General features: G+C 60.5%; 1 protein-coding gene across 2 annotated transcripts; it reads left to right on the top strand.

The window, feature by feature from the left end:
* Positions 1 to 4,427: 4,427 nt before the first annotated feature.
* On the top strand, positions 4,428 to 11,317 carry MEF2B (myocyte enhancer factor 2B). Of its 2 annotated transcripts, XR_004420303.1 has the most exons (7): positions 4,428 to 4,657; positions 4,773 to 4,976; positions 5,047 to 5,178; positions 6,291 to 6,453; positions 8,777 to 9,133; positions 9,222 to 9,306; positions 10,602 to 11,317. XR_004420303.1 is itself a non-coding variant. In XM_033082166.1 (5 exons), exons 1-5 carry the CDS (start codon positions 4,604 to 4,606, stop codon positions 8,926 to 8,928), a joined length of 705 nt encoding a protein of 234 aa, XP_032938057.1. In that variant the 5' UTR covers positions 4,428 to 4,603; the 3' UTR covers positions 8,929 to 9,310. The 2 variants fall into 2 exon arrangements, 1 of the variants encoding a protein (XP_032938057.1); XM_033082166.1 differs by lacking the exon at positions 10,602 to 11,317 and having other exon boundaries at positions 8,777 to 9,310.
* The last annotated feature ends 10,668 nt before the right edge of the window (positions 11,318 to 21,985 follow it).

Below are 21,985 nucleotides of genomic sequence, written 5' to 3'. Positions count from 1 at the left end.
TCCATCATCCATCATCCATCATCCATCCATCATCCATCATCCATCCATCATCCATCCATCATCCATCCATCCATCATCCATCCATCCATCATCCATCATCCATCATCCATCCATCCATCCATCCATCCATCATCCATCCATCCATCCATCATCCATCATCCATCCATCATCCATCCATCATCCATCATCCATCATCAATCCATCCATCATCCATCATCCATCCATCATCCATCCATCATCCATCCATCATCCATCCATCATCCATCCATCATCCATCCATCCATCATGCATCATCCATCCATCATCCATCCATCATCCATCCATCCATCATCCATCCATCATCCATCCATCATCCATTCATCATCCATCCATCATCCATCCATCATCCATCCATCATCCATCATCCATCCATCCATCCATCCATCCATCCATCCATCCATCCATCATCCATCCATCATCCATCCATCATCCATCCATCATCCATCCATCATCCATCCATCATCCATCCATCCATCATCCATCATCCATCCATCATCCATCCATCATCCATCATCCATCATCCATCATCCATCATCCATCCATCCATCATCCATCCATCATCCATCCATCATCCGTCCATCATCCATCCATCATCCATCCATCCATCCATCCATCATCCATCCATCCATCCATCATCCATCATCCATCATCCATCATCCATCCATCCATCATCCATCCATCATCCATCCATCATCCATCCATCCATCATCCATCCATCATCCATCCATCATCCATCCATCATCCATCATCCATCCATCATCCATCCATCATCCATCCATCATCCATCCATCCATCATCCATCATCCATCATCCATCCATCCATCATCCATTGTTGATCATCCATCCATCCATCATCCATCCATCCATCAATCATCCATCATCCATCCATCCATCATCCATCCATCCATCATCCATCCATCCATCAATCATCCATCCATCATCCATCATCCATCCATCCATCCATCATCCATCCATCCATCATCCATCCATTCATCCATCCATCCATCCATCATCCATCATCCATCCATCCATCCATCATCCATCCATCATCCATCCATCCATCCATCATCCATCATCCATCCATCATCCATCCATCCATCATCCATCATCCATCATCCATCCATCCATCCATCATCCATCATCCATCCATCCATCATCCATCCATCCATCATCCATCCATCCATCAATCATCCATCCATCATCCATCATCCATCCATCCATCCATCATCCATCCATCCATCATCCATCCATCATCCATCCATCCATCATCCATCCATCCATCATCCATCATCCATCCATCATCCATCCTCCATCCATCCATCATCCATCCATCCATCATCCATCATCCATCCATCATCCATCATCCATCATCCATCATCCATCCATCCATCATCCATCATCCATCCATCATCCATCCATCCATCATCCATCATCCATCATCCATCCATCCATCCATCATCCATCATCCATCCATCCATCATCCATCCATCCATCATCCATCCATCCATCAATCATCCATCCATCATCCATCATCCATCCATCCATCCATCATCCATCCATCCATCATCCATCCATCATCCATCCATCCATCATCCATCCATCCATCATCCATCATCCATCCATCATCCATCCTCCATCCATCCATCATCCATCCATCCATCATCCATCATCCATCCATCATCCATCATCCATCATCCATCATCCATCCATCCATCATCCATCATCCATCATCCATCATCCATCATCCATCCATCCATCCATCCATCCATCCATCCATTCATCATCCATCCATCATCCATCATCCATCCATCATCCATCCATCATCCATCCATCACCCATCCATTCCCAACTCCAAATCCCCAAAAATCCCCTCAGGCCGCGTCTCTGCGGGGCCACCTTGATGTCACAGCCGTGCCACCACCCCCTACCCCAAACCAGCCACCCCAACCCTGAATTCCCACCCCCAAAATTCCCCATTTTGAACTTTTCACCCCCAGGATGTGCTGCAGGTGTCGGAGCTGTGAGAATTGAGCAAAACCCCCGGGGATGTTTGGGAACGGGAAAAACTTTGGCTTTTCCACCTGGGAATTTTTGGCTTTTTCCGGCAGGGCCGGGGTGGTCTGGGCACCCCCCTGGATCTCGGGGGGGCACGGGAGGGGGTCGTGCGTGGGCCTGGGGACACAGGGTGGCAGCGAGGCCGTGGGAACGGCAGCGCAATTTCCTTCCATAAATTAAAATTAGTTTTGATCAGCTAAAAATAGCAGCCGAGCACGATGGTAAAATGGCAGCGTGCTCGAGGGGGGGAAGGGGGACACACCGGGGGCATCAGGGGACCCAAAGGTCCCCAAGTGCACCCCTGGCATCCAGCCTGGCATTGAGGGGGGCTGCTGGCCGAGCTGGGGGGTCCCAAAATTGTCCCCAACACGGAGCTGCCACCCCAGCCCCGCTCCTGCCTCCTGGCCGTGGTTTGGGGACAGCAGGGACAGAGCCAGGCCGGGTCTGTCCCTAGATCGGGGTGGGCACCAGGGTCCTGTTGGGGACATCTCGGGGTCACCCCGTGGTTCTGCCCCATTTGGGGATTTTGGGGTGGCTTTTGTGGGGGTGACACAGGAGCGGGAATTTGGGGTGGGGGTGACACCGAGGGGTGACAGAGGAGCGGGAATTTGGGGTGGGGGTGACACCGGGGGTGTCCCAAACTCGGAGGGGGTGACAGAGGAGCAGGAATTTGGGGTGGGGGACAGCAGGGGGTGTCCCGGGCTCGGAGGGGGTAACACAGGACCAGGAATTTGGGGTGAGGGTGACACTGGGGGGTGTCCCAGGCTCGGAGGGGGTGACAGAGGAGCAGGAATTTGGGGTGGGGGACAGCAGGGGGTGTCCCAAACTCGGAGGGGTGACACAGGAGCAGGAATTTGGGGTGGGGGTGACACCGGGGGTGTCCCAAACCCGGAGGGGTGACACAGGAGCAGGAATTTGGGGTGGGGGTGACATCGAGTGGGTGTCTCAGCCTCGGAGGGGCTGTGGGGGTGACACAGGAGCAGGAATTTGGGGGGTGACACCGAGGGGTGACAGAGGAGCAGGAATTTGGGGTGGGGGTGACACTGGAGGTGTCCCGGGCTAGAAGGGAGTGACAGAGGAGCAGGAATTTGGGTTGGGAGTGACACCGAGGGGTGACAGAGGAGCAGGAATTTGGGGTGGGGGTGACCCCGGGGGTGTCCCATGCTCGGAGGGGGTGACACAGGACCAGGAATTTGAGGTGGGGGACAGCAGGGAGGTGTCCCAAACTCGGAGAGGGTGACAAAGGAGCAGGAATTTGGGTTGGGGGTGACACCGAGGGGTGTCCCAAACTCGGAGAGGGCTGTGGGGGTGACACAGGAGCAGGAATTTGGGGGGTGACACCGAGGGGTGACAGAGGAGCAGGAATTTGGGGTGGGGGTGACACTGGAGGTGTCCCGGGCTAGAAGGGAGTGACAGAGGAGCAGGAATTTGGGTTGGGAGTGACACCGGGGGGTGACAGAGGAGCAGGAATTTGGGGTGGGAGACAGCAGGGGGGTGTCCCAGGCTCGGATGGGGTGACACAGGAGCAGGAATTTGGGGTGGGGGTGACACTGGGACTGTCCCAAACTCGGAGAGGGTGACAGAGGAGCAGGAGTTTGGGGTGGGGGTGACACCGGGGGGTGACAGAGGAGCGGGAATTTGGGATGAGGGACAGCAGGGGGGTGTCCCAGGCTCGGAGGGGGGTGACAGAGGAGCAGGAATTTGGGGAGGGGGTGACACCGGGGGGTGTCCCAAACTCTGATGGGGTGACACAGGAGCGGGAATTTGGGTTGGGGGTGACACCGGGGGGTGTCCCGGGCTCGGATGGAGACAGCCAGGGTGGCTCGGGGGGGTGACCACCCCCGTGTCCCTGCCCGGAGCTGCCTCACGAGCCGCAGCAGTGGGTGGGTGGTTTCACTTTGCTGTCTCCTCGTGCAGCCACTTCCTGGCCCTGCGAGTGGCGAGGTCAAATTTAGTCTGGTGGAGCTTAAAAAAAAAAAAAAAAATTTAAAAAAATCCCCAAATTTGAACCTAAAACCAACCCTTTTGTTGGAGGGAGCCTCCCCTCTGCCAGCCCTGCCCTTTTTTAAACGCCCTCCCCATCCCTCGGAGCAGCTTCAGGAGCAGCCTCGGAGCGGCCCCCTGGGTTTGGGATGAAAACTCTGATCCCAAAATCCTCCTGAAGGGTTGGGGTGAAAACTCTGATCCCAAAATTCCTCCTGAAGGGTTTGGGATCAGGGCAGCGCTGCTCTCCAGCTCACACCACCCCAAGGTGCTCGGGGTGTCCTGGGGGTGATGGATTGGGGTGCCTGGGCAAGGCCAAGGGGATTTTTCTCCTCTAACCCCACAGAATTTCCCCTTTTCCCCCCATTTTCCGCTTGGTCACCATCATCACGGAAGAAGAAATGACCGAACTTCCTCCGAAAATTGATTTTTTTTCGGTGGCCAAATTTATTTTTGGCCCCGAGGGCTTTGGGGCTCAGGCGTTTCTCGCTCTCTTCCAGTCACAAACCCAACAGAGGAGGCGAAAATGGGCCGGAAAAAAATCCAGATCAGCCGAATTTTGGATCAGCGGAACCGGCAGGTAGGCGACGAGGTGGGGACAAATTGGGGACAGAGAGGATGGGAGGTAAAACCACCCCGCCACCACTTTTTGAGGATGATTTTTTGGGGGGTTTTTGGGGTGTTTATCGACTCAGGTCACCTTCACCAAGCGGAAATTCGGGCTGATGAAGAAGGCGTACGAGCTGAGCGTGCTGTGCGACTGCGAGATCGCTCTGATCATCTTCAACAGCACCAACCGCCTGTTCCAGTACGCCAGCACCGACATGGACAAGGTGCTGCTCAAGTACACCGAGTACAGCGAGCCCCACGAGAGCCGCACCAACTCCGACATCCTCGAGGTAGCGCCCTGGGGTGGCCCCCGGGACCCCGCGCTGGCCGCAGGGACACGCTCATTGTCACCTCCCGCAGACGCTGAAGCGCAAAGGGTTGGGGCTGGAGAGCCACGAGCTGGAGCTGGAGGAGGGGCCGGAGCCGCCCGGGGACAGGGGGAGAAGGAGCGGGGAGGGAGTGGATCTGTCGCTGGCGAGGCCGAGGTTTTATGTGAGTCGTTGGTGGGGGGGCCCGAGGGTCCTTGTTTTCGGGTGTTGGTTTGTCCCTAAGGGTCACCATCACCTCCTTGTCCTTGTCTTGAGGGGTCCTGAGGGTCCCCAAGGGTCACCATCCCGTCCTTGTCCTTGTCTTGAGGGGTCCTGAGAGTCCCCAAGGGTCCCCAAGGGTCCTGTCCCATCCCTGTTCATGGGTTTCTGGTTTGTTCTGAGTCCTGAGGGTCCCCATCCCGTCCTTGTCCTTGTCCTGAAGGGTCCTGAGGGTCCTGTCCCATCCCTGTCCGTGGGTTCTGGTTTGTTCTGAGGGTCCCCAAGGGTCACCATCCCCTCCTTGTCCTTGTCTTGAGGGGTCCTGGGGGTCCCCAAGGGTCCCCATCCCATCCCTGGCTGTGGGTTCTGGTTTGTCCTGAGTCCTGAGAGTCCCCATCCCATCCTTGTCCTTGTCCTGAAGGGTCCCCAAGGGTCCTGTCCCATCCCTGTCTGTGGGTTCTGGTTTGTTCTGAGGGTCCCCAAGGGTCCCCATCCTGTCCCTGTCCTCGTCCTGAAGGGTCCAGAGGGTCCCCAAGGGTCGCCAAGAATCCTTGTCCCCTCCCTGTCCGTGGGTTCTGGTTTGTTCTGAGTCCTGAGGGTCCCCCAAGGGTCCCCAAGTGTCCCCAGCCCGTCCTTGTCCTTGTCCTGAAGGGCCCTGAGGGTCCCCAAGGGTCCCTGTCCACTCCTTGTCCTTCATCTCTGCTTTACCCTGAAGAGGCCTAAGTGTCCCCAAGCGTCCCCATCCCTCCTTGTCCTTGACCTCTCCTTGTCCCTGACCCCAAAGGCCCCAAGGTCGCTGTCCCTGACCCCTGTGTGTCCCCACAGAGCCCCGAGGGTCCCTGTCCCTGACCCCTGTGTGTCCCCAAGGGTCCCTGTCCCTGTCCCTGACCCCTGTGTATCCCCACAGAGCCCCAAGGGTCCCTGTCCCTGTCCCTGACCCCCATGTGTCCCCAAGGGTCCCTGTCCCTGTCCTTGACCCCTGTGTGTCCCCAAGGGTCCCTGTCCCTGTCCTTGACCCCTGTATGTCCCCAAGGGTCCCCAAGGGTCCCTGTCCCTGACCCCTGTGTGTCCCCACAGAGCCCGGTGCCGCTGCCCGAGGCCGCCTATGGCAGCTCCCCCCCGGGCACCGACACGTCCCTGGGCAGTGCCAGCAGCTCCCCCCAGGCCCAGGGCCGCTCTCCTGCCTTCAGACCCACAGCTGCAAAGCCACCAGGACGGTCCCCAGGGCCACTGCCCCCAGGTAGGCTCGGGCCCCTCAGCTGGGGACACTGCAGGGAGTGGGGACAAGGGAAAGGGACGCGGCCATGGGTGTCCTGTCACCACCATGGGCACGCTGTCCTTGCTATAGGAGCCTCATCCTGACCATGGACACCCTTCCATGGCCATCCTGTCCTGTCCATGGCCACCCTGTCCCCTCCATGGCCACCCTGTCCCCTCTGTGACCACTCTTCCATGGCCATCCCATTCCCACCATGACCACCCCATCCCTTCCATGCCCACCCCGTCCCCTCCATGGCCACCCTTCCATGGCCATCCCATTCCACCATGACCACCCTGTCCTACCCATGCCCACCCCGTCCCCTCCATGGTCACCCTTCCATGGCCTCCCCATTTCCACACTGCCCACCCTGTCCCCTCCACGGCCACCCTGTCCTGTCCATGGTCACCCTGTCCCCTCCATGCCCACCCTGTCCCCTCCATGCCCACCCTGTCCTGCCCATGCCCACCCTGTCCCCTCCATGGCCACCCTTCCATGCCCACCCCATCCCCTCCATGCCAACCCTGTCCTGTTCATGGCCACCCCTCCATGCCCACCCTGTCCTGTCCATGGTCACCCTGTCCCTTCCATGCCCACCCTGTCCCCTCCATAGCCACCCCTCCATGGCCACTCCATTTCCACAGTGCCCACCTTGTCCCCTCCACGGCCACCCTGTCCCCTCCATGCCCATCCTGTCCCCTCCATGCCCGTCCTGTCCCCTCCACGTTCACCCTCTCGTGCCCACCCCATCCCCTCCACGCCCACCCCGTCCTCTCCATGCCCACCCTGTCCCTTCCACGCCCACCCTGTCCCTCCACGGCCACCCTGGTCCCCTCCATGCCCACCCTCTCCTGTCAATGCCCACCCTGCTCCCCTCCATCCTCATCCTGTCCTCTCCATGCCCACCCTGTCCCCTCCACGCCCATCCCGTCCCCTCCACGCCCACCCTGTCCCCTCCATGCCCACTCTGTCCCCTCCATGCCCACCCTGTCCCCTCCATGCCCACCCTGTCCCCTCCATGGCCCACTCTGTCCCCTCCATGCCCACCCTGTCCCCTCCATGCCCACCCCATCCCCTCCATACTCACCCCATCCCCTCCATGCCCACCCTCCCGTGCCCACCCCATCCCCACCACGAGCCCCGAAGCCCGCGGGGATTTTCCCGGCCCGGCCCCGCATGCAAAGCTCCTCTCCCGGGGATTTACCGGGAGCGGGGCCGGGGCGGCTGCGTGGGCAGGAGGCGGAGCCGCAGCTGTGGAAACACCGGCCCCGATCTCCCTCCAGCTGCTTCCTGTGCCCTGCCAGCAGCGGTGCCCAGCTGTCCCCTCACCCTGTGCCCGCATGTCCCTGCTGGGTGGCACTGCTCATCCGCGGGAGGGGACAGGGTGACAGGAAGGCAGCTGGAAACCCCCAAAAAGCTCAGGGTTTGAGCAGTGGAAAACTTTAAAAAGTCGGGGTTTGATCAATGGAAACCCTAAATAAACGCGGGGTTTGATTGGTGGAAATGCCAAAAAAACTCGGGGTTTGATCAGTGGAAATGCCAAAAAAGTTGGGGTTTGATCAATGGGAATGCCAAAAATGCGGGGGTTGATCATGGAAAACCCTAAAAAGCTCAGGTTTTTGAGCAGTGGAAATGCCAAAAAACTCGGGTTTGATCAATGGAAATGCCAAATAATTGGGGTTTGATCAGTGGAAACCCTAAAAGCTCAGGGTTTGATCAATGGAAACCCTAAAAACTCGGGGTTTGATCAGTGGAAATGACAAAAAAGTTGGGGTTTGATCAGTGGAAATGCCAAAAAAGTTGGGGTTTGATCAGTGGAAACCCTAAAAAATACTCGGGGTTTGATCAATGGAAACCCTAAAAAAATTGGGGTTTTGATCAGTGGAAACGCCAAAAAATGCGGGTTTGATTAATGGAAACCCTAAAAAAACTCGGGGTTTGACCAATGGAAACCCCCCGGGTGGGTGGGAGGTGACACGGGATGGGCACAGTCAGAATCCCAAATCCTGGGGGTGGGGACATTCCCACGGCACATCCCATCCCCTCCGACCCCAGCAGGACCCCCCAGGCGGGAGTTTTGCACCCCCTGTCACCTCTCTGTGTCCCCAGAGCCACATCCAGCCGCTGTCACCTCGTGTCACACACGCAGCCCAGGTGGCCCTGGAGGAAGTGGCTTTGCCGGAGCGCGGCACCGTGCAGGCACACACGGCTGCCCACGGCTCGGGGCCACCGCGGCCACCGCGGCCACCTCCCCGGGGATCCCCCGAGCATCATCCGTGCGTCCTGCTGTCCGTCTGTCCCGCAGGTCTCAGCTACCCCCTGTTCCCCACCGCCAGCCTGAGCCGCGCTTTGGCCACCAAAACGCCACCACCGCTGTTCTTGGGGACCGAGGGTCGCCGTGGCGAGTCCCAGGGCGGAGTGGCGAGCGGCCGGAGCGGTGGCAGCGCCGAGCGGTGAGTCTGCCTGTCCCAAAGCCACGCGGGTGTCCCCAAATCCCTGTTCCGGGAGGGGTCCCCCCGGGGGTTTTTGGGGTACAAATTTTATTGGGGTTCCCTCATTTCGCAGCGGCCGCTGTACCCCGCCCTGCAGACCCTGAGCCCGGTGCTCAGCCCGGGCAGCTCCGCTCTCGCCGGGTTCCCGTTCCTCAGCCCGGCCCAGGCGGGTGAGTCGCGGTCCCTCCGCCTCGCGACAGCGTTGTCGCCTCTGTTTGTCGCCGTCCCCGCTCACTGTCGTGTCCTCAACCCCCGCAGATTTTGGGGCTGGCGAGGTCCCGCCGCCCCCCGGATTCCTGCAGCCCCCGGCGTGGGGGAACCCCCGCGACATGGCAGCGCTGGGGTGAGGATGGGGGACAGGGCTGGGGACAGGGAGGGACAGGGATGGGGACGCGAGGGGACAGGGCTGGGGACACGAGGGGACAGGGAGGGACAGGGATGGGGACACGAGGGGACAGGGCTGGGGACAAGGGGACGGAGGGGGAAACAGGGCTGGGGACACGACGGGACAGGGGGGACAAGGCAGGGGTGACAGGGCAGCGCTGGGGTGAGGATGGGGGACAGGGCTGGGACAGGGGTGGGGGGACAGGGCTGGGGACACAAGGGGACAGGGCAGGGGACAGGGGTGGGGACACGAGGGGACACGAGCGGACAGTGGGAGACAAGGGAGGACAGGACTGAGGACACGAGGGGACAGGAGGGGACAGGGCAGGGGACAGTGGGGGACAGGGTGGGACAAGGCTGGGGACAGGAGGGGACGGGACAGGGGACAGGGCAGGGAACAGTGGGGGACAGGGTGGGACAAGGCTGGGGACAGGAGGGGACGGGACAGGGGACAGGGCAGGGAACAGGGGTGGGGACAGGGCTGGGGACAGGACAAGGGTGACATGGCAGCGCTGGGGTGAAGACGGGGAGGACAGGGCTGGGGACACGTGGGGACCGGGCAGGGGACGTGGGGGGAACAGGGGCTACAGGGGTGGGGACACGAGGGGACGGTGGGACAGGGCAGGGGTGACATGGCAGCACTGGGGTGAGGACAAGGGGGGGACAGGGGTGGGGACACGAGGGGACAGGGCAGGGGACAGGGAGGGACATGAGGGGACAGGAATGGGGACAGGAATGGGGACACGAGGGGACAGGGCAGGGGACAGTGGGGGACAGGGGGGGACAGGGCTGGGGACACGAGGGGACGAGGGGGACAGGGCAGGGGACGGGGGGGAACAGAGCAGGGGTGAGATGGCACCACTGGGGATGAGGACAAGGCGGGGACAGGGGTGAGGACAGGGGTGGGGACAGAGATGTCATGTCAGCACTGAGGTGAGGACAGGAGCGACCCTGTTGTGGGGACAAAGGGGGACAGGGCGGGGATGAGCCCATTCTGCTGCACCCACGGGTGTCACCTCCCAGCCACGGGCACTGCTGCCACCAGGGTGGCCTTGAGGGTCACCCCCGAAGCCCCCCCGCTTATTTCCAGCCACAAATCTTGTCCCCGTGTCCCCTCTCCAATCTCCCAACATCCCAACCGGGCCAGAACCAGCCCAGGACAGGAATTTGGGGGGGGGGGGGTCTCAACCTCTCTGGGGGACCCCCAGTAGAGAATTTGGGGTCCCTCCCTCACCCCCTCCCCTCTCCCCCCAGTGCCAGCAGCCGGATCGTCCCCTCGGAGGAGCCACCCGCTGTCCCCGGCGCGTTCCCCGCAGCACCAGGCCATCAGCATCAAATCGGAGCGGGTGTCCCCAGGGCTGGGCTGTCCCCCGGGCACCCCCCAAACCCTCCCTGGCCACCTTGGCGGTCCCTCAGCGAAGCCCCCCGAGCTCCCGGAGACCTCCAGCCCCGCGATGATTTCTCCAAGGGTTTCCCTCCCTACGCGCTGGGGGCCACCGCGGCCGCTGGGGGACGAGCAGAGGGTCCCTGTCCCCATGAGGAGGGGACAGCCCGTGACGTTTGGCAGAGATAGCGAGGCCGGAGGGGTGCGGGGAGGGGGGGAAATCCCTGCTTGGGGGAGCAGCCCCCCCGCTTTTTTCCCCATTTTCATCCCCTCGGGAATCCCCCCCCCCATCCCGGTGCGGTGACAGTGTCACTGTCCCCAACCCTGGGGCTGCAGCTCCTCCCTGGAGCCCCCCAAATGTCGCCAAGTCCCCTCCTCCCACCCTCAGCGCTGTGGCCGTGTCCTGCCCGGTGGCTTGGGGACACTGTCCCCGCGCTTGTCCCCGCGCCACCAGCGTGTCCCCAAGGCAGCGGGAGTGGCTGGGAAGTGCCACGCGGTGGCAGCAGGACTGAGAGCACCGGCAGCGGCTCCAAACCTGCGGCCCCCGGCCCAGGGGGACAGGGGACAGCGGAGGGGACAGGGGACAGGCGGGTGGGGGGTGCTGCGCCCCCCAGCCAGGGTTTTTTTTTTTTATTTATTATCTTCGCACCAATAAAGAGCTGCGGGTCTCGAGGTGTCTGCTGTGAGATTTTTTTGGGCCCAGACCCAAAATGGGTGTGAATGTCCCCAAGGGGAGAGGTGGCACATGCCACCACCCCCCTCGGGCTCGGCGTCGCTGTCCCCCGGGCTCAGAGCCACCCTCTCAGGGGTCAGGGGTCAGCGGGGTGGGTGACAGCTGGGTCACCCCTGCTCTGATCAGCTCCTTGGGGTTCAGTCGTGTGTGCCCCACCCCTTGGTGACCCCAAAAAAAACCTCTCGGGGGTCTCAGAGAAAAAAAAACAAAAAAAAAACCCAAAAAACCCCCCAAAAAAACCCTTAAAATCGGGATTTGGGGTGCAAGGCGGGGTTTAAGGCCCGGCCCAGCTGAACTGAGCCTGTTTTAGCTCAGGGCTGGGCTGGGATTGGGGGTTCTGCCGCTTTTTGGGGTGGGGGATCACCCCTGAAGTCTTGAGGGGTGTCACAGCCACGGTCACAGCCACGGCCACGCTGCTGGGAGGTGACAATGAGGGGACACCAGAATCCATCCCCCCACAGCGACATTTTTGGGGGGTTTGGATCCTCCCCCCAGCACCTTTTGGGCACCCCCAGCTCAGGATCAGGACTGGGGGGATCCCCCCACACCAGAGCTGGGCCCCCTTCCCTCGCCTGGGGAGGGGGAATTAGAGCCCCGAGATTAAAACCTGGGCGGGAGATTAATCCTGGGAAGAGTTTTAATAAAACACCACAAATACCAAGGCGGGATTAGGGGGCTGTGCCGAGTCCAGGGCCACCACCCCCCACCCCCTAAAGGGTGGCAGGTCCCCTCCAGGGGCCACCTTTGGGAGCGGGCAGGGGCTCCAGGCTGGCAAAGAAGAGGCGAGGCAAGAGTGGGGGTTGGGGTAAGAGGACACTGATTGAATAGCAATGACTGCATGATTTATGGTTTTTGCATTATGGCACGGCTCATTTGAATATATGCTAATCAGGGCTTTTTCTTTCTCCCCTGGTTTTGTTTGTAAGATTTAGATTTGCTATGGCAAACCCGCTGGCATGGAAGGAGCGCCAGGAAATGTCAGGGCGAGGTGAGCCCCGGGGAGGGGCTGGGGGGCTGCTGGGGTGGGGGGTGGCAGGAAAAAAAATAAAAAAGGAGGTGGGGGGGACACGGAGGGACATCCCAGCAGAGGGACACGGGAAAGGCCGGAGGGGCAGCGCTGGAGCCGCTGATCCCAGCCCTGCCCGCAGGTCCGGTACCGCCCATTGCGACACGTCCCAAACTGGGCTCGGGAGGTGCCCTGGGGGTGTCCCCAACCCCTTCTTGTCCCCTCAGAGCAGCTTTGCTGTCCCCTCTGTCCCCCCCAAGCTCGCTGCTGGTGTCCCCAGCTCGGATGTCCCCCAGAGGGGCACCCAGGGACCCCCAAAATCTCTCGAGGTGACAAAGCTGCTGCCACCCCCTCCACGGCCCAGCGTGGCCACCTCTGGCGCTGCGTGACCCCTTCCCAGCTGGCCGGGGAGGTGGCCCAGTAAATCCCAGTAAATCCCAGTTACCTGCAGGCCCAGCCGGGGGGGCTGCGCTGCTCTGGGGGGTTCCGAGCTCCGGAGGAGCCGCCGGGGCTTTGTCTCCGCTCGGAGCCGGCGCCTCTCCCTGCGCTGCGGGCGGGATGCTCCGGGGGGATCCACACCCCAATTTGGGGTCCCTCACCTTCCCACCAGGCTGGGATTATTTATTGGGGAGGGTTATTTCCCTGTCACCGCAGCGCTTGTCCCCGTTCCGAGGGGACATCCCGGCTGTCCCCCCGCTGTCCCCGCACTGGGGAGCACCGGGACCACCCCGGATTGTCACGGTAGCCCCGGGACCGTGCAGGGTCGCCCTCCTCACAAGCGTGGCCGTTTCACGCTTAAAACGGGCAGCACCGAGCCCCCGTGGCACCACGGTGGCCCCGACGGAGCGGAGGTGACCGGTCCCTCCTGGTGTCCCCACCGCCTCAAAAAGGGACCGAGACGGTTCATCCCCGCCCCCCACCCCACCTCAAACACCCACTTTGTTGTTTTGCAAAAGCCCTGAAATATTCATGGCGCCGCGCCGAGCGCCTCTTAATGAATTTTTGATCAAAACTCCATCAAGGAACCAAAATAACGCCACCCACTCCCCTAAATCCTCCCCGTCGGGGGTGGGGGGCAGCGGGAGGAACCGGGCCCGGTCCGAGCCCCTTTTACCGGTAATTACGAGTTTAGCCTCAATATTTGGGGTGTCCCACAGGCAAGCCAGGCCTTCTGCTTCTCTCGGAGCTGCCAGGGAGCTGCCGAGCCCCCGGGAAGCCCCGGTTGGACGGGACGGGAGTTGGGCGAGCGGGGATGCGCATCCCGGTGCGCGCCAGCTCGGCCGTGAGAAATATTCGTTAATTAGGGAATGAATAAACGGAGATCATTAGGGAGAGCGGGGAGCTCGAGGTTTATCCAGCAGCACCGAGCAGGGGGATGCTCGTCCCAGAATCGGGCAGGGTTTGGGAGGGAAGCGGGGAGGCACCGGGGAGGTCCCGGTTCGGTGCATTCCGGGGATTGGCGCATCCCGGGGTTCAGAGCCAGGCCTCGCTCAGGGTCTGCAGGGGTTGGGTGTTCTTGGGTGTCCTCCCTTCCCCGGGTTGAATTTGGGGTGTAAAGCTCTCCCGGAGCTGCGTGGAGCTCCCTTTTTTTTGTTTTTTTGGGTTTTTTTTTTAGCGCTCCCAAAATTGCGGCGCGGCCGGAGGGGCGGGGGGAGGTGGGGATTCATTCCCGCGGAGCAGGGAGGGGTTTGGGGTGCGATTCAACCTAAAAATATCCAATTTCGGCTTCATTTCCACGCAGCAATCCTGGGGGAAAGGGGAGCGCCTTCCCCCAGCCGCAGCGCCGGGATTTTGGGGGGAAAAGGGAAGGGGGAGCCCCCAACCCTCCCTCAGCACCCCCTGGGTGCCCCAAATCCCGGGGGTCCCCTGGGAAGGCGAGGGGGGGTCCCCGCTGCCCGTTCAGGGCCGCATCGGCGGGGTCAGCGGATTACTGCTATTATTATTATTATTATTATTATTATTATTATATTACGATACTCTTTTTTTTTTTTTAATAATAAAATCCTCGTTATTTTTAGGTCCTGCCGCTGCCAGCAGAGCCTCCCCCCGCCCCCGCGACCCCCCCCAGCCTGGTTTTTTCCCCCTCCCTCTCCAAGCTCCGGGCTAACCTATCCCGCTCCCGACGCCAGCGCGTCATTCCTTACGTAGTAAAATATGGAGAAAGCAAGGAAAAAAAAAAAAAAAAAAAAAAAGAAGGACGCCTTTTTTTTTTTTTTTTTTTTTTTTTCTCCCCTCCTCTCTCCCATCTCCATTTCCAAAAGGGACAAAATGGATGTTTAGGCGGAATCCACTCCCCCTCCTTCTCCCCGCTGGAATCTCAACCCCCGGCTCGGGGCTGCCCCGGTGCGCTCGGCTCGGGGGTTTCTCCCAACCCCGAGCAGACGTTCCCTGTTTAACCCCACGTAAAGAACAACGTGATCGCGGGGGGCTCCGCTTCCCGCAGCTCCGGCCGGGGCTCTCCGGGAGCCGCAGCGCCTGGATCGGCCCCGGGCTCCGCGTCCTGCCCGTTCCCCCCCACAGCCCCACGGCCCGGAGGTTGCCGCTGTCCCGGCGGCTCCCGCTAAGTCATTAATGGATGCAGAGGTGCGGAGGGAGGTAAATAATCCCCTCCCCGCTTCCCTCTTTTTTTTTTTTTTTTTTGCCGTATTTTTTAATTTATTTTTTTTTCCCTCCCTCTTTCTCTCTGTTTGCCCCGCACTGAACTCCCCGCTCCGGTGCTGCCGGTGCCTCCGGTACCTCCGGTGCTGCCGGAGGGGCAGGGCTGGGCGGGCATCGCTCCCCCCCCTCCCGCTTCTCCCAACTTGGAGCAAGTCGGCGAGGGGGGGAACTCCGCGCCTCCCCTTTTCTCACCTTCTATTTCTTATTTATTTATTTATTATTTTTATTTATTTATTTATTTATTTATTTATTTTTTTTTTTTTTTTTCGGGGAGGAGGGGTGGGTGGGGTGTTCTTTCTCCCCTCCTCCTCCTCTCCCCACCATCCCCATCCCGGATTAGGGTCCCCGGTGCGAGTGTTTCGGGCTTGGGGGTGAGATGGCGGAGCGCGGGGAAAGGGGGGAGGCGTGGAAAGCTGCCCTCCCTCCGGCTCCCGCAGCGCCGGGAACAATGGCCACGGGCTCCGTGGGGACAATGCCCGGCGGAGCCGAGCTGCTTGGGTTGCAGGACACGTCCACCACCGCCTCGGCCACCCCGGGCCCCGTCCCGTCCCCCCCCACCCGGGGGGCCCGCACCCCCCGTTCTGTGGGAAACACCAAACTTAGGGAAAAGTGTCCCCTCGCATTTTTTGGGGTTCCTCCACACCCCTTCCTTATCCTTGTCGCCTTGCTGGCTCCAACTCCAGCGGGTTCTGCCATCCCCGAAGCTCAACAGGTCCCGGTACCGGGCAGCGCCCAGGTGCGCTCGGGCTCCTCTCCCCCCCTTTTTTCCCATCGCCGCCGCCCTTTCCCACCCTCCCAACCCTCCCGGAGCCCCCCTCCCCTCATTATTCCTGTTATCCCAAGGCAGCCTCCGTGCCCAAACGCCGGCATGTGCGAGGCAAACAGAGCGCGATTGTTCCGAGCCTGGGAACGCGCGGAGGGGGCGCGGGGGCCGCCGCTCGCCGCCCCCCGCCCGGCCCCCGCTCAGACGCGATTGTGATGGAAATCGGCCCTTTCCCCGCATGCTGTTGAACTTGATGTTGACTCCTTTTCTTTGGAGTTTTCACATCTCCTCGCTCACTTGTTTTGTGGGAAAATTTTCTCCCGAGCTTTCGGTGTGAAATTAATTAATCGGGGCCTCTAGATGGCAATGGGACACAAAAGGGGACAGCCCGGGGAAAGTCCGGCAAACTCACAAAAGGCACCCCCGGGGTTTATAGCCCCCGAGGATGGTCGGATGGACTGCCCTGCCATGCCCGGTGCCCGAGGTAAGGGGCTGCCGGAGCGAAGTTTCGGTGTGTGCAGCTATTTTTAATTTTTTTAATTTTTTTTTAATTTTACGGGGAAAGATTTGGGGTTAAAAAAAAAAAAAAAAAAAAGAGCAGGGAGAAAGGGGTGTGGGGGTGCTGCGTGCGGTTGAGGTGTTGTGTGGGCATCCCCTTCCGTTGGTGCGAGGTTGTAAAAACAAAACCAAAAAAAAGGAAAAAAAAGGGGAAAAAAAATCCCCACGCAAAAGGCCGCGGTTGAATTCGGCATTTCTGAGGAAAATGGGAAAAAAAATTAATTTTTTTTTTGGTTTATTGCTATTTTAAAAAAATTAAAATGTATCTGGGGTTGCTTCCGTGCCCGGCTGTGCCCGAGCGGGCACGACGGGGAATTCCAGGAATTGGGAAATCTCAGGATGGAGGAAAAGCGTTCTGCTCCCAGTTTGGACTGGGAATGGCTGTTGGATTCCCAGTTCCTTCTCCTCGCTCGCAGTTTTCGGCGCGTGTGCGTTCTCCGGCGGGATCGGCGGCGGCGGGGGGGTGGGATAAATGGAAAATCAGATTTTCCTCGGAAGCACTTTGCAGGGCAGGATGTGATGGTTTTGAGGCGCGTCAATCTCCCGCAAAGCGCTCGGGGCTTTGGGGGAATATTTTTGCAAATATTTAGGCCAAAAAAACGAGCGTCAAATGCAATCCCCCTCTTTGTTGCCACAAACACCTTTGGGTGACAGCGGCCGCGGGAAGAAAATGATTAAAATCTGTTAAATCTTTAGTTTTCCTCCACATCGATATTTTCAGCTGGGCAGGAATTTGGGGGGATTTTCCTTGGGGTTTGGGATCCCCTTTTCCTTGGGATCTCTCCCCCACCTCTCCCGAGCTGGTGGAATCGAGCTGCGAAGCGACGTGGAGGGAAACGAGTCGTTGTATTTTAAATGCAAATAATTCCCAGCACGTTGGAGTCAAACGAGGAGGGGATAAAAAAACAAAAATTAGAGCAAAAGGAAAAAAAAAATTGGGGCGGGAAAAGGAAAAGAAAAAGATGAGGAGGAAAAAAAAAGATCTCGGTGGGGAGGGAAATAAACAGCAGAAAAAATACACTTTGGAGCGGAGCCGGGCCGGGATGGAGAGCGGGGTGCCCGGTGCCAGGCTGGGGTGCCCGGGGAGGCTCCGGTGGTCACGGCAGGGAACAGCCGGTCCATCCAGACAGACAGACGGACAAACCCCGACCGTGGGACTGCCCCAAACCCGGGCTGTCCCCGCTGTCCCCTGCAGCAGAGGCCGTGTCCCAGCGCGGCCCTGAGCTCCGGGTGCGTTTCCCCCATCCCTGGCACCGCTTTTTGGGGCACCCCACACCCTGCCCACCACCGGGACCGACCCCGCCGGACCGGGCAGGGGCTCCGGGCCGCCCACCCCCCTCCCCCGCCGCCGGCCTCGCCGGGAAAGTTGCTCCAAGTTGGAGCGATGGCAGCGGCTCCTCCTGACGCATCTTCTCTCTTTCCCTCCCCAGGTGAGCCCCGAGCGGCGTGACGGGCACCGAACACCGGGCGAGGCCGAGCTAACGGCGGCTCTCCCCCATCCTCCTCCCCGGGAGCACCGGAGGGATGCGGGGCAGTGCGTGCGGGACCCTCACTTGGTGGCGTTACCGGCGACCGTGGCAACTTCGGAGCGACCCCCGGAGGCATCGCTGGGTGCGCTGGGACAGGGAGCCGAGCTCGGCCTGGCTCCGGTGCTCCGGGGGGAAGCGGGGCCGCCCAGCCGAGCCCCGCCGCGCTGCCTCCCGCCGAGGCGGCCGCCGGTTCCTGCGGCGAGCGCCGTGCTCGCACCGGAGCCCAACATGGCTGCTGTAGTGAAGGTATTTGATTCACACGGGGGTGTCGGCTCCCTCAGCCACCGGGGAACCGGGTACAGGCGGGCAGAGAGGCGGTGAGTGCCGGGAGGAACGGGCCCGGTGCAGCCCTCGGCGGGGACACGCGTGGAGCGGCCGCTTCCCCCGTGTCGGTGATGCCAAGCTCGCCTCGAGCCTCTCGGGGATGGCGAGCGGTGGGCAGCGGGCACCGGGGACCGGCGGGGGCGAACCGGGCCTGACCGGGCTCTGGGCCGTGCCAACGGGGCCCTGGGCGGTGAGAGAGGCACCGGAGGGCGAGCTGCGAGCGGCACCCACGGTGCCCGGAGCGGAGCGGGTTCCCGGGGAGGCGGAGAAGCTCCGTTCGTTCCCTCCTTGTTGGGGTTTCACCCTTCGGGCCGGTAGCACCGGAGGAGCGGGGTCGGTCCCTGTTGGATGCCAGCGGGGACGGAATTTTGGAGCCCCGGTTCGGGAGGGAACGGAGGCGACTCGGCCCACGCGTGGTGCGGATGGCGGGGCGGCAGCACCGGGGGCACGATCCGGTCATTTGGCTCTCAGCGCACGGTAAACGATAATTATTAATAGCCCTAATAATGATAATCAATTAGCGGCAGCTCGGTGAGAGGAGGACGGAGGAGGAACGACCCCGCACGGCCCCGGGGCGCGGCGCGGCCGCCGTTCAGCACCACGGAGAGCGGCGGCGCCGGTGCCCGGTTCCCGGTGCCCGGTGGCGGCGGGAGGAGGCTCCGCTCGCTCCCCGCGATGCTGCGGCAGCCGCTGGCATTTTGGGGGGCTCCGACCATGGTTTGTCCATGGCTGGGGGTGCCCGGTGAGGGGCAGAGAGGCGCGCTGCTCCCGGGGTGCTCCCGGTGTTGGTGGGTTGGCATTTCCGCAAGGGCCGCCATGGCTTGCAGCGCGGGTATTCCGTTTATTCTATATATTCTAGATATATTCCATATATTCTATATATTCTGTATGGAATATATATTCCGGATATTCTATATCTTCCATATTTTCCTTATATTCCGTATATTCCAGATATTTCAATACATTCCAGATATTCCATATATTCTATATATGGAATATATTCCGTATACTCTATATATTCTATATATGCTACATATTCTATATATTCTATATAGAATTCTATATAGAATACATAGAATATATAGAATATATAGAATATACAGAATATATAGAATTCTATATAGAAGATATAGAATATATAGCATACATAGAATATATAGAACATATAGAATATATAGAACATATAGAATATATAGAATATACAGAATATATAGAATATATAGAATATACAGAATATACAGAATATATAGAATATATAGAATATATAGAATATACAGAATATACAGAATATACAGAATATATAGAATATGTAGAATATATTGAATATGCAGAATATATAGAATATACAGAATATATATTCCGTGTATTCTCTGTATAGGTGTTGGCTCTATAACAGGGCAGCTGCGGGCAGCGGGGGCTCGGTCGGATTTGTGCCTCCCTCCCGAAATTAGAGCACCGGGAGGGGAACCGGGCCCTGCTTCGGCCCGACGCTGTGCCCGGGGCCGGGGTTGTGCCCGGGGCCGCCGCTTGGTTTCGTTTTCCGCCGGTTCCACCGGAGCCAGGTGCCACGGGGATACCCCGGGAGGGATGCGGTGCCCGCCGGGACAGGGCCAGGCCGCGGAACCGGGGTTGTGAAGAGGTTGGGGACATCCATAGGGGACATTCGGGGGTCCTGCGTGGCTGTGCGGGGATGTGTGAGCGGTTACCGGGGGTCAGTGCCCGAGGTCACGGCTGTGCCCCTCGCTGAGCTCCGGGTGAGAGCCGGGGAAAGGCTCCTGTGCCCCCCGTCCGGTCCGGTGCTGCCCCGGGACAGCGGAGCGGGGTCCCCACACCGGGCAGCGCCACCGGGACCGGCCCCGCGTGGCCGCACGGGGGGGACGTGGAGCCGGAGCTCGGCCCCGTGCCCCGGGCGCTGCCCCTCCGCCCCTTCTGCCCGGCCAGGGGGGTTTGTCCGCTGTCGCTCCGTGTCCCCGTTACACCGGGACAAGGAGTGGGGTTCGAACCCCTCCCCGATTCCTGAGCATCACCCAAATTTCCCTTTGGCAAGCGGCGCTCGGGAGCGCATCCCCGACGGGAAGGACCAGCCCAGCCTCTCCCCCCACCACCACCGCCCCCCGCAGCCGCTCCTCCTCCTCCAGCACGGGAGTTTAACCCCAGCCTGGGCCGGGGGGGCGGCTCCGGCATCGCCCTGCCCCACCGGGGTTACCCCGGGGCACCCGACGGGGCGGGCCGGCGGCGGCCACCGGGGGGGCCCGGGCCGAGCAGACGGAGCGGCCCCTGGGGACAGCGGCGGCCGTGGCGAATGGCACAGCCCCTCCCGAGGGGGTGACCCCTGCCCCGGCCCCACGCCCCGGCTGTCCCAGCCCCGCCACTCGGGCTTTGTCCCCGCCGGCCGCCCCGTCCCTCGTCCCGCCCTCCCCCGCCCTCCAGGCAGAGCGAGTCTGGCTCAACTTTAGAGCCACGTCCCGGAGACGCCGGGCAGCGGGAGAGGCACCGGGAGAAGCACTGAGTGGGGTGTCCATCCTCATCCTCATCCTCATCCTCATCCTCATCCTCACCCCCATCCCCATGCCCGGGCTGAGCCTCCCCCGCTCCCCGCCAGCCTGGGGAAGAAGCGGTGACCCGGAGCCGACGGTGACCGCGGGATGAGCAGGTACCCCCCGCCCCGGGACCCCTCTCCGGGAGCCTTCCCGGGATTCTCCCGTCCTTCCCCGGCTCCCGTTGGGTACCGGAGCAGCCGGGAGCTCCCGGAGCTCCCCGGGAACCTCCCGGGTGGGGCGCGGAGTCCCGGTGGGGACGGGGCCGTCCCGGGGGTCTCAGGGTGATCCCCGCAATGGGAAATTCTCGGGAGGTGCGGGGTCCCTGCCGGGTTTGCAGCGATGTGGGAGGAAGGGGAGGAAGAGGAGGAAGAGCACGGGGGAACCCCCGGGGCGGCCCTTTCGGGGCCACCCTCCTGACTCAGCAGCTCCAGTAATTCCCAGGAATTATCAAGCGGGAGGGGGCTCCTGGCTGAGTCTGGGGGCGAATTTGGGGCTGGCAAGGACGCAGCTCCCCTGACCCGCGTGCGGTGGGGACACCCTGTGACATCCCTGCCCTGTGACATCCCCCAGGCCGCGGGGGCTGCGCTGGGCTCAGCCCAATTTTGGGGTCCGGCTGCTTTTTTGGGGGGCTCTGGGGTGGGCACGGGGGTCGTTGTGTCACATTCCAAGGCACCGGAGCCCATCCCTGCTGTCCCGCCCACGGGGGGGTTCCATCCTTGTCGGGACAAAACTCTCGGGGGGCTCCGGTGTGCCCCGTTTTCTGCGTGGGTTTTTCTCTTTGGTTATCTAGCTGTATGAGTGTATGTGATATCATAAAGCTAGAGAACCGAATGTAAAAACCTTCTCGCCATCCTCCGGGACCGAGGGGCTCGCTGCCCACCGGGCTCCCCGAGCCACCGCTGCCTTCACCGGGGACAGAGCCGGGAAACCGGGAATTTTGCCTTCCATCGTTTTTTTAACCGAGGCCAGAGCTGGTGACTGTGCCTGGGTGATGATTTCTCTTCCAACCTCCAACCCTGGCTCTTTAATTTTATTAATTTTTCCTCTTTTTTTTTTTTTAATTTTTTTTTTTTTCCCCCGCTGTGGTTTTAATTTCCACCCCGACAATTAACGCTGCCTCGCGCCGGAGATAAATGAAACGGG

This window comes from Catharus ustulatus, chromosome 29, assembly GCF_009819885.2.
Source record: "Catharus ustulatus isolate bCatUst1 chromosome 29, bCatUst1.pri.v2, whole genome shotgun sequence".
Classification (NCBI taxonomy): domain Eukaryota; kingdom Metazoa; phylum Chordata; class Aves; order Passeriformes; family Turdidae; genus Catharus; species Catharus ustulatus.
The sequence above is the reverse complement of the archived record's forward strand: the minus strand, read 5'-3'. Positions and strand labels throughout refer to the sequence as shown.

Excerpts from the sequence above, each read along its gene's own strand:
- MEF2B (XM_033082166.1), top strand. The coding sequence starts at position 4,604 with ATGGGCCGGAAAAAAATCCAGATCAGCCGAATTTTGGATCAGCGGAAC. Across the intron at positions 4,977-5,046 it reads CCAACTCCGACATCCTCGAG|ACGCTGAAGCGCAAAGGGTT; the intron begins GTAGCGCCCTGG and ends CACCTCCCGCAG. Across the intron at positions 6,454-8,776 it reads CCCAGGGCCACTGCCCCCAG|GTCTCAGCTACCCCCTGTTC; the intron begins GTAGGCTCGGGC and ends TCTGTCCCGCAG.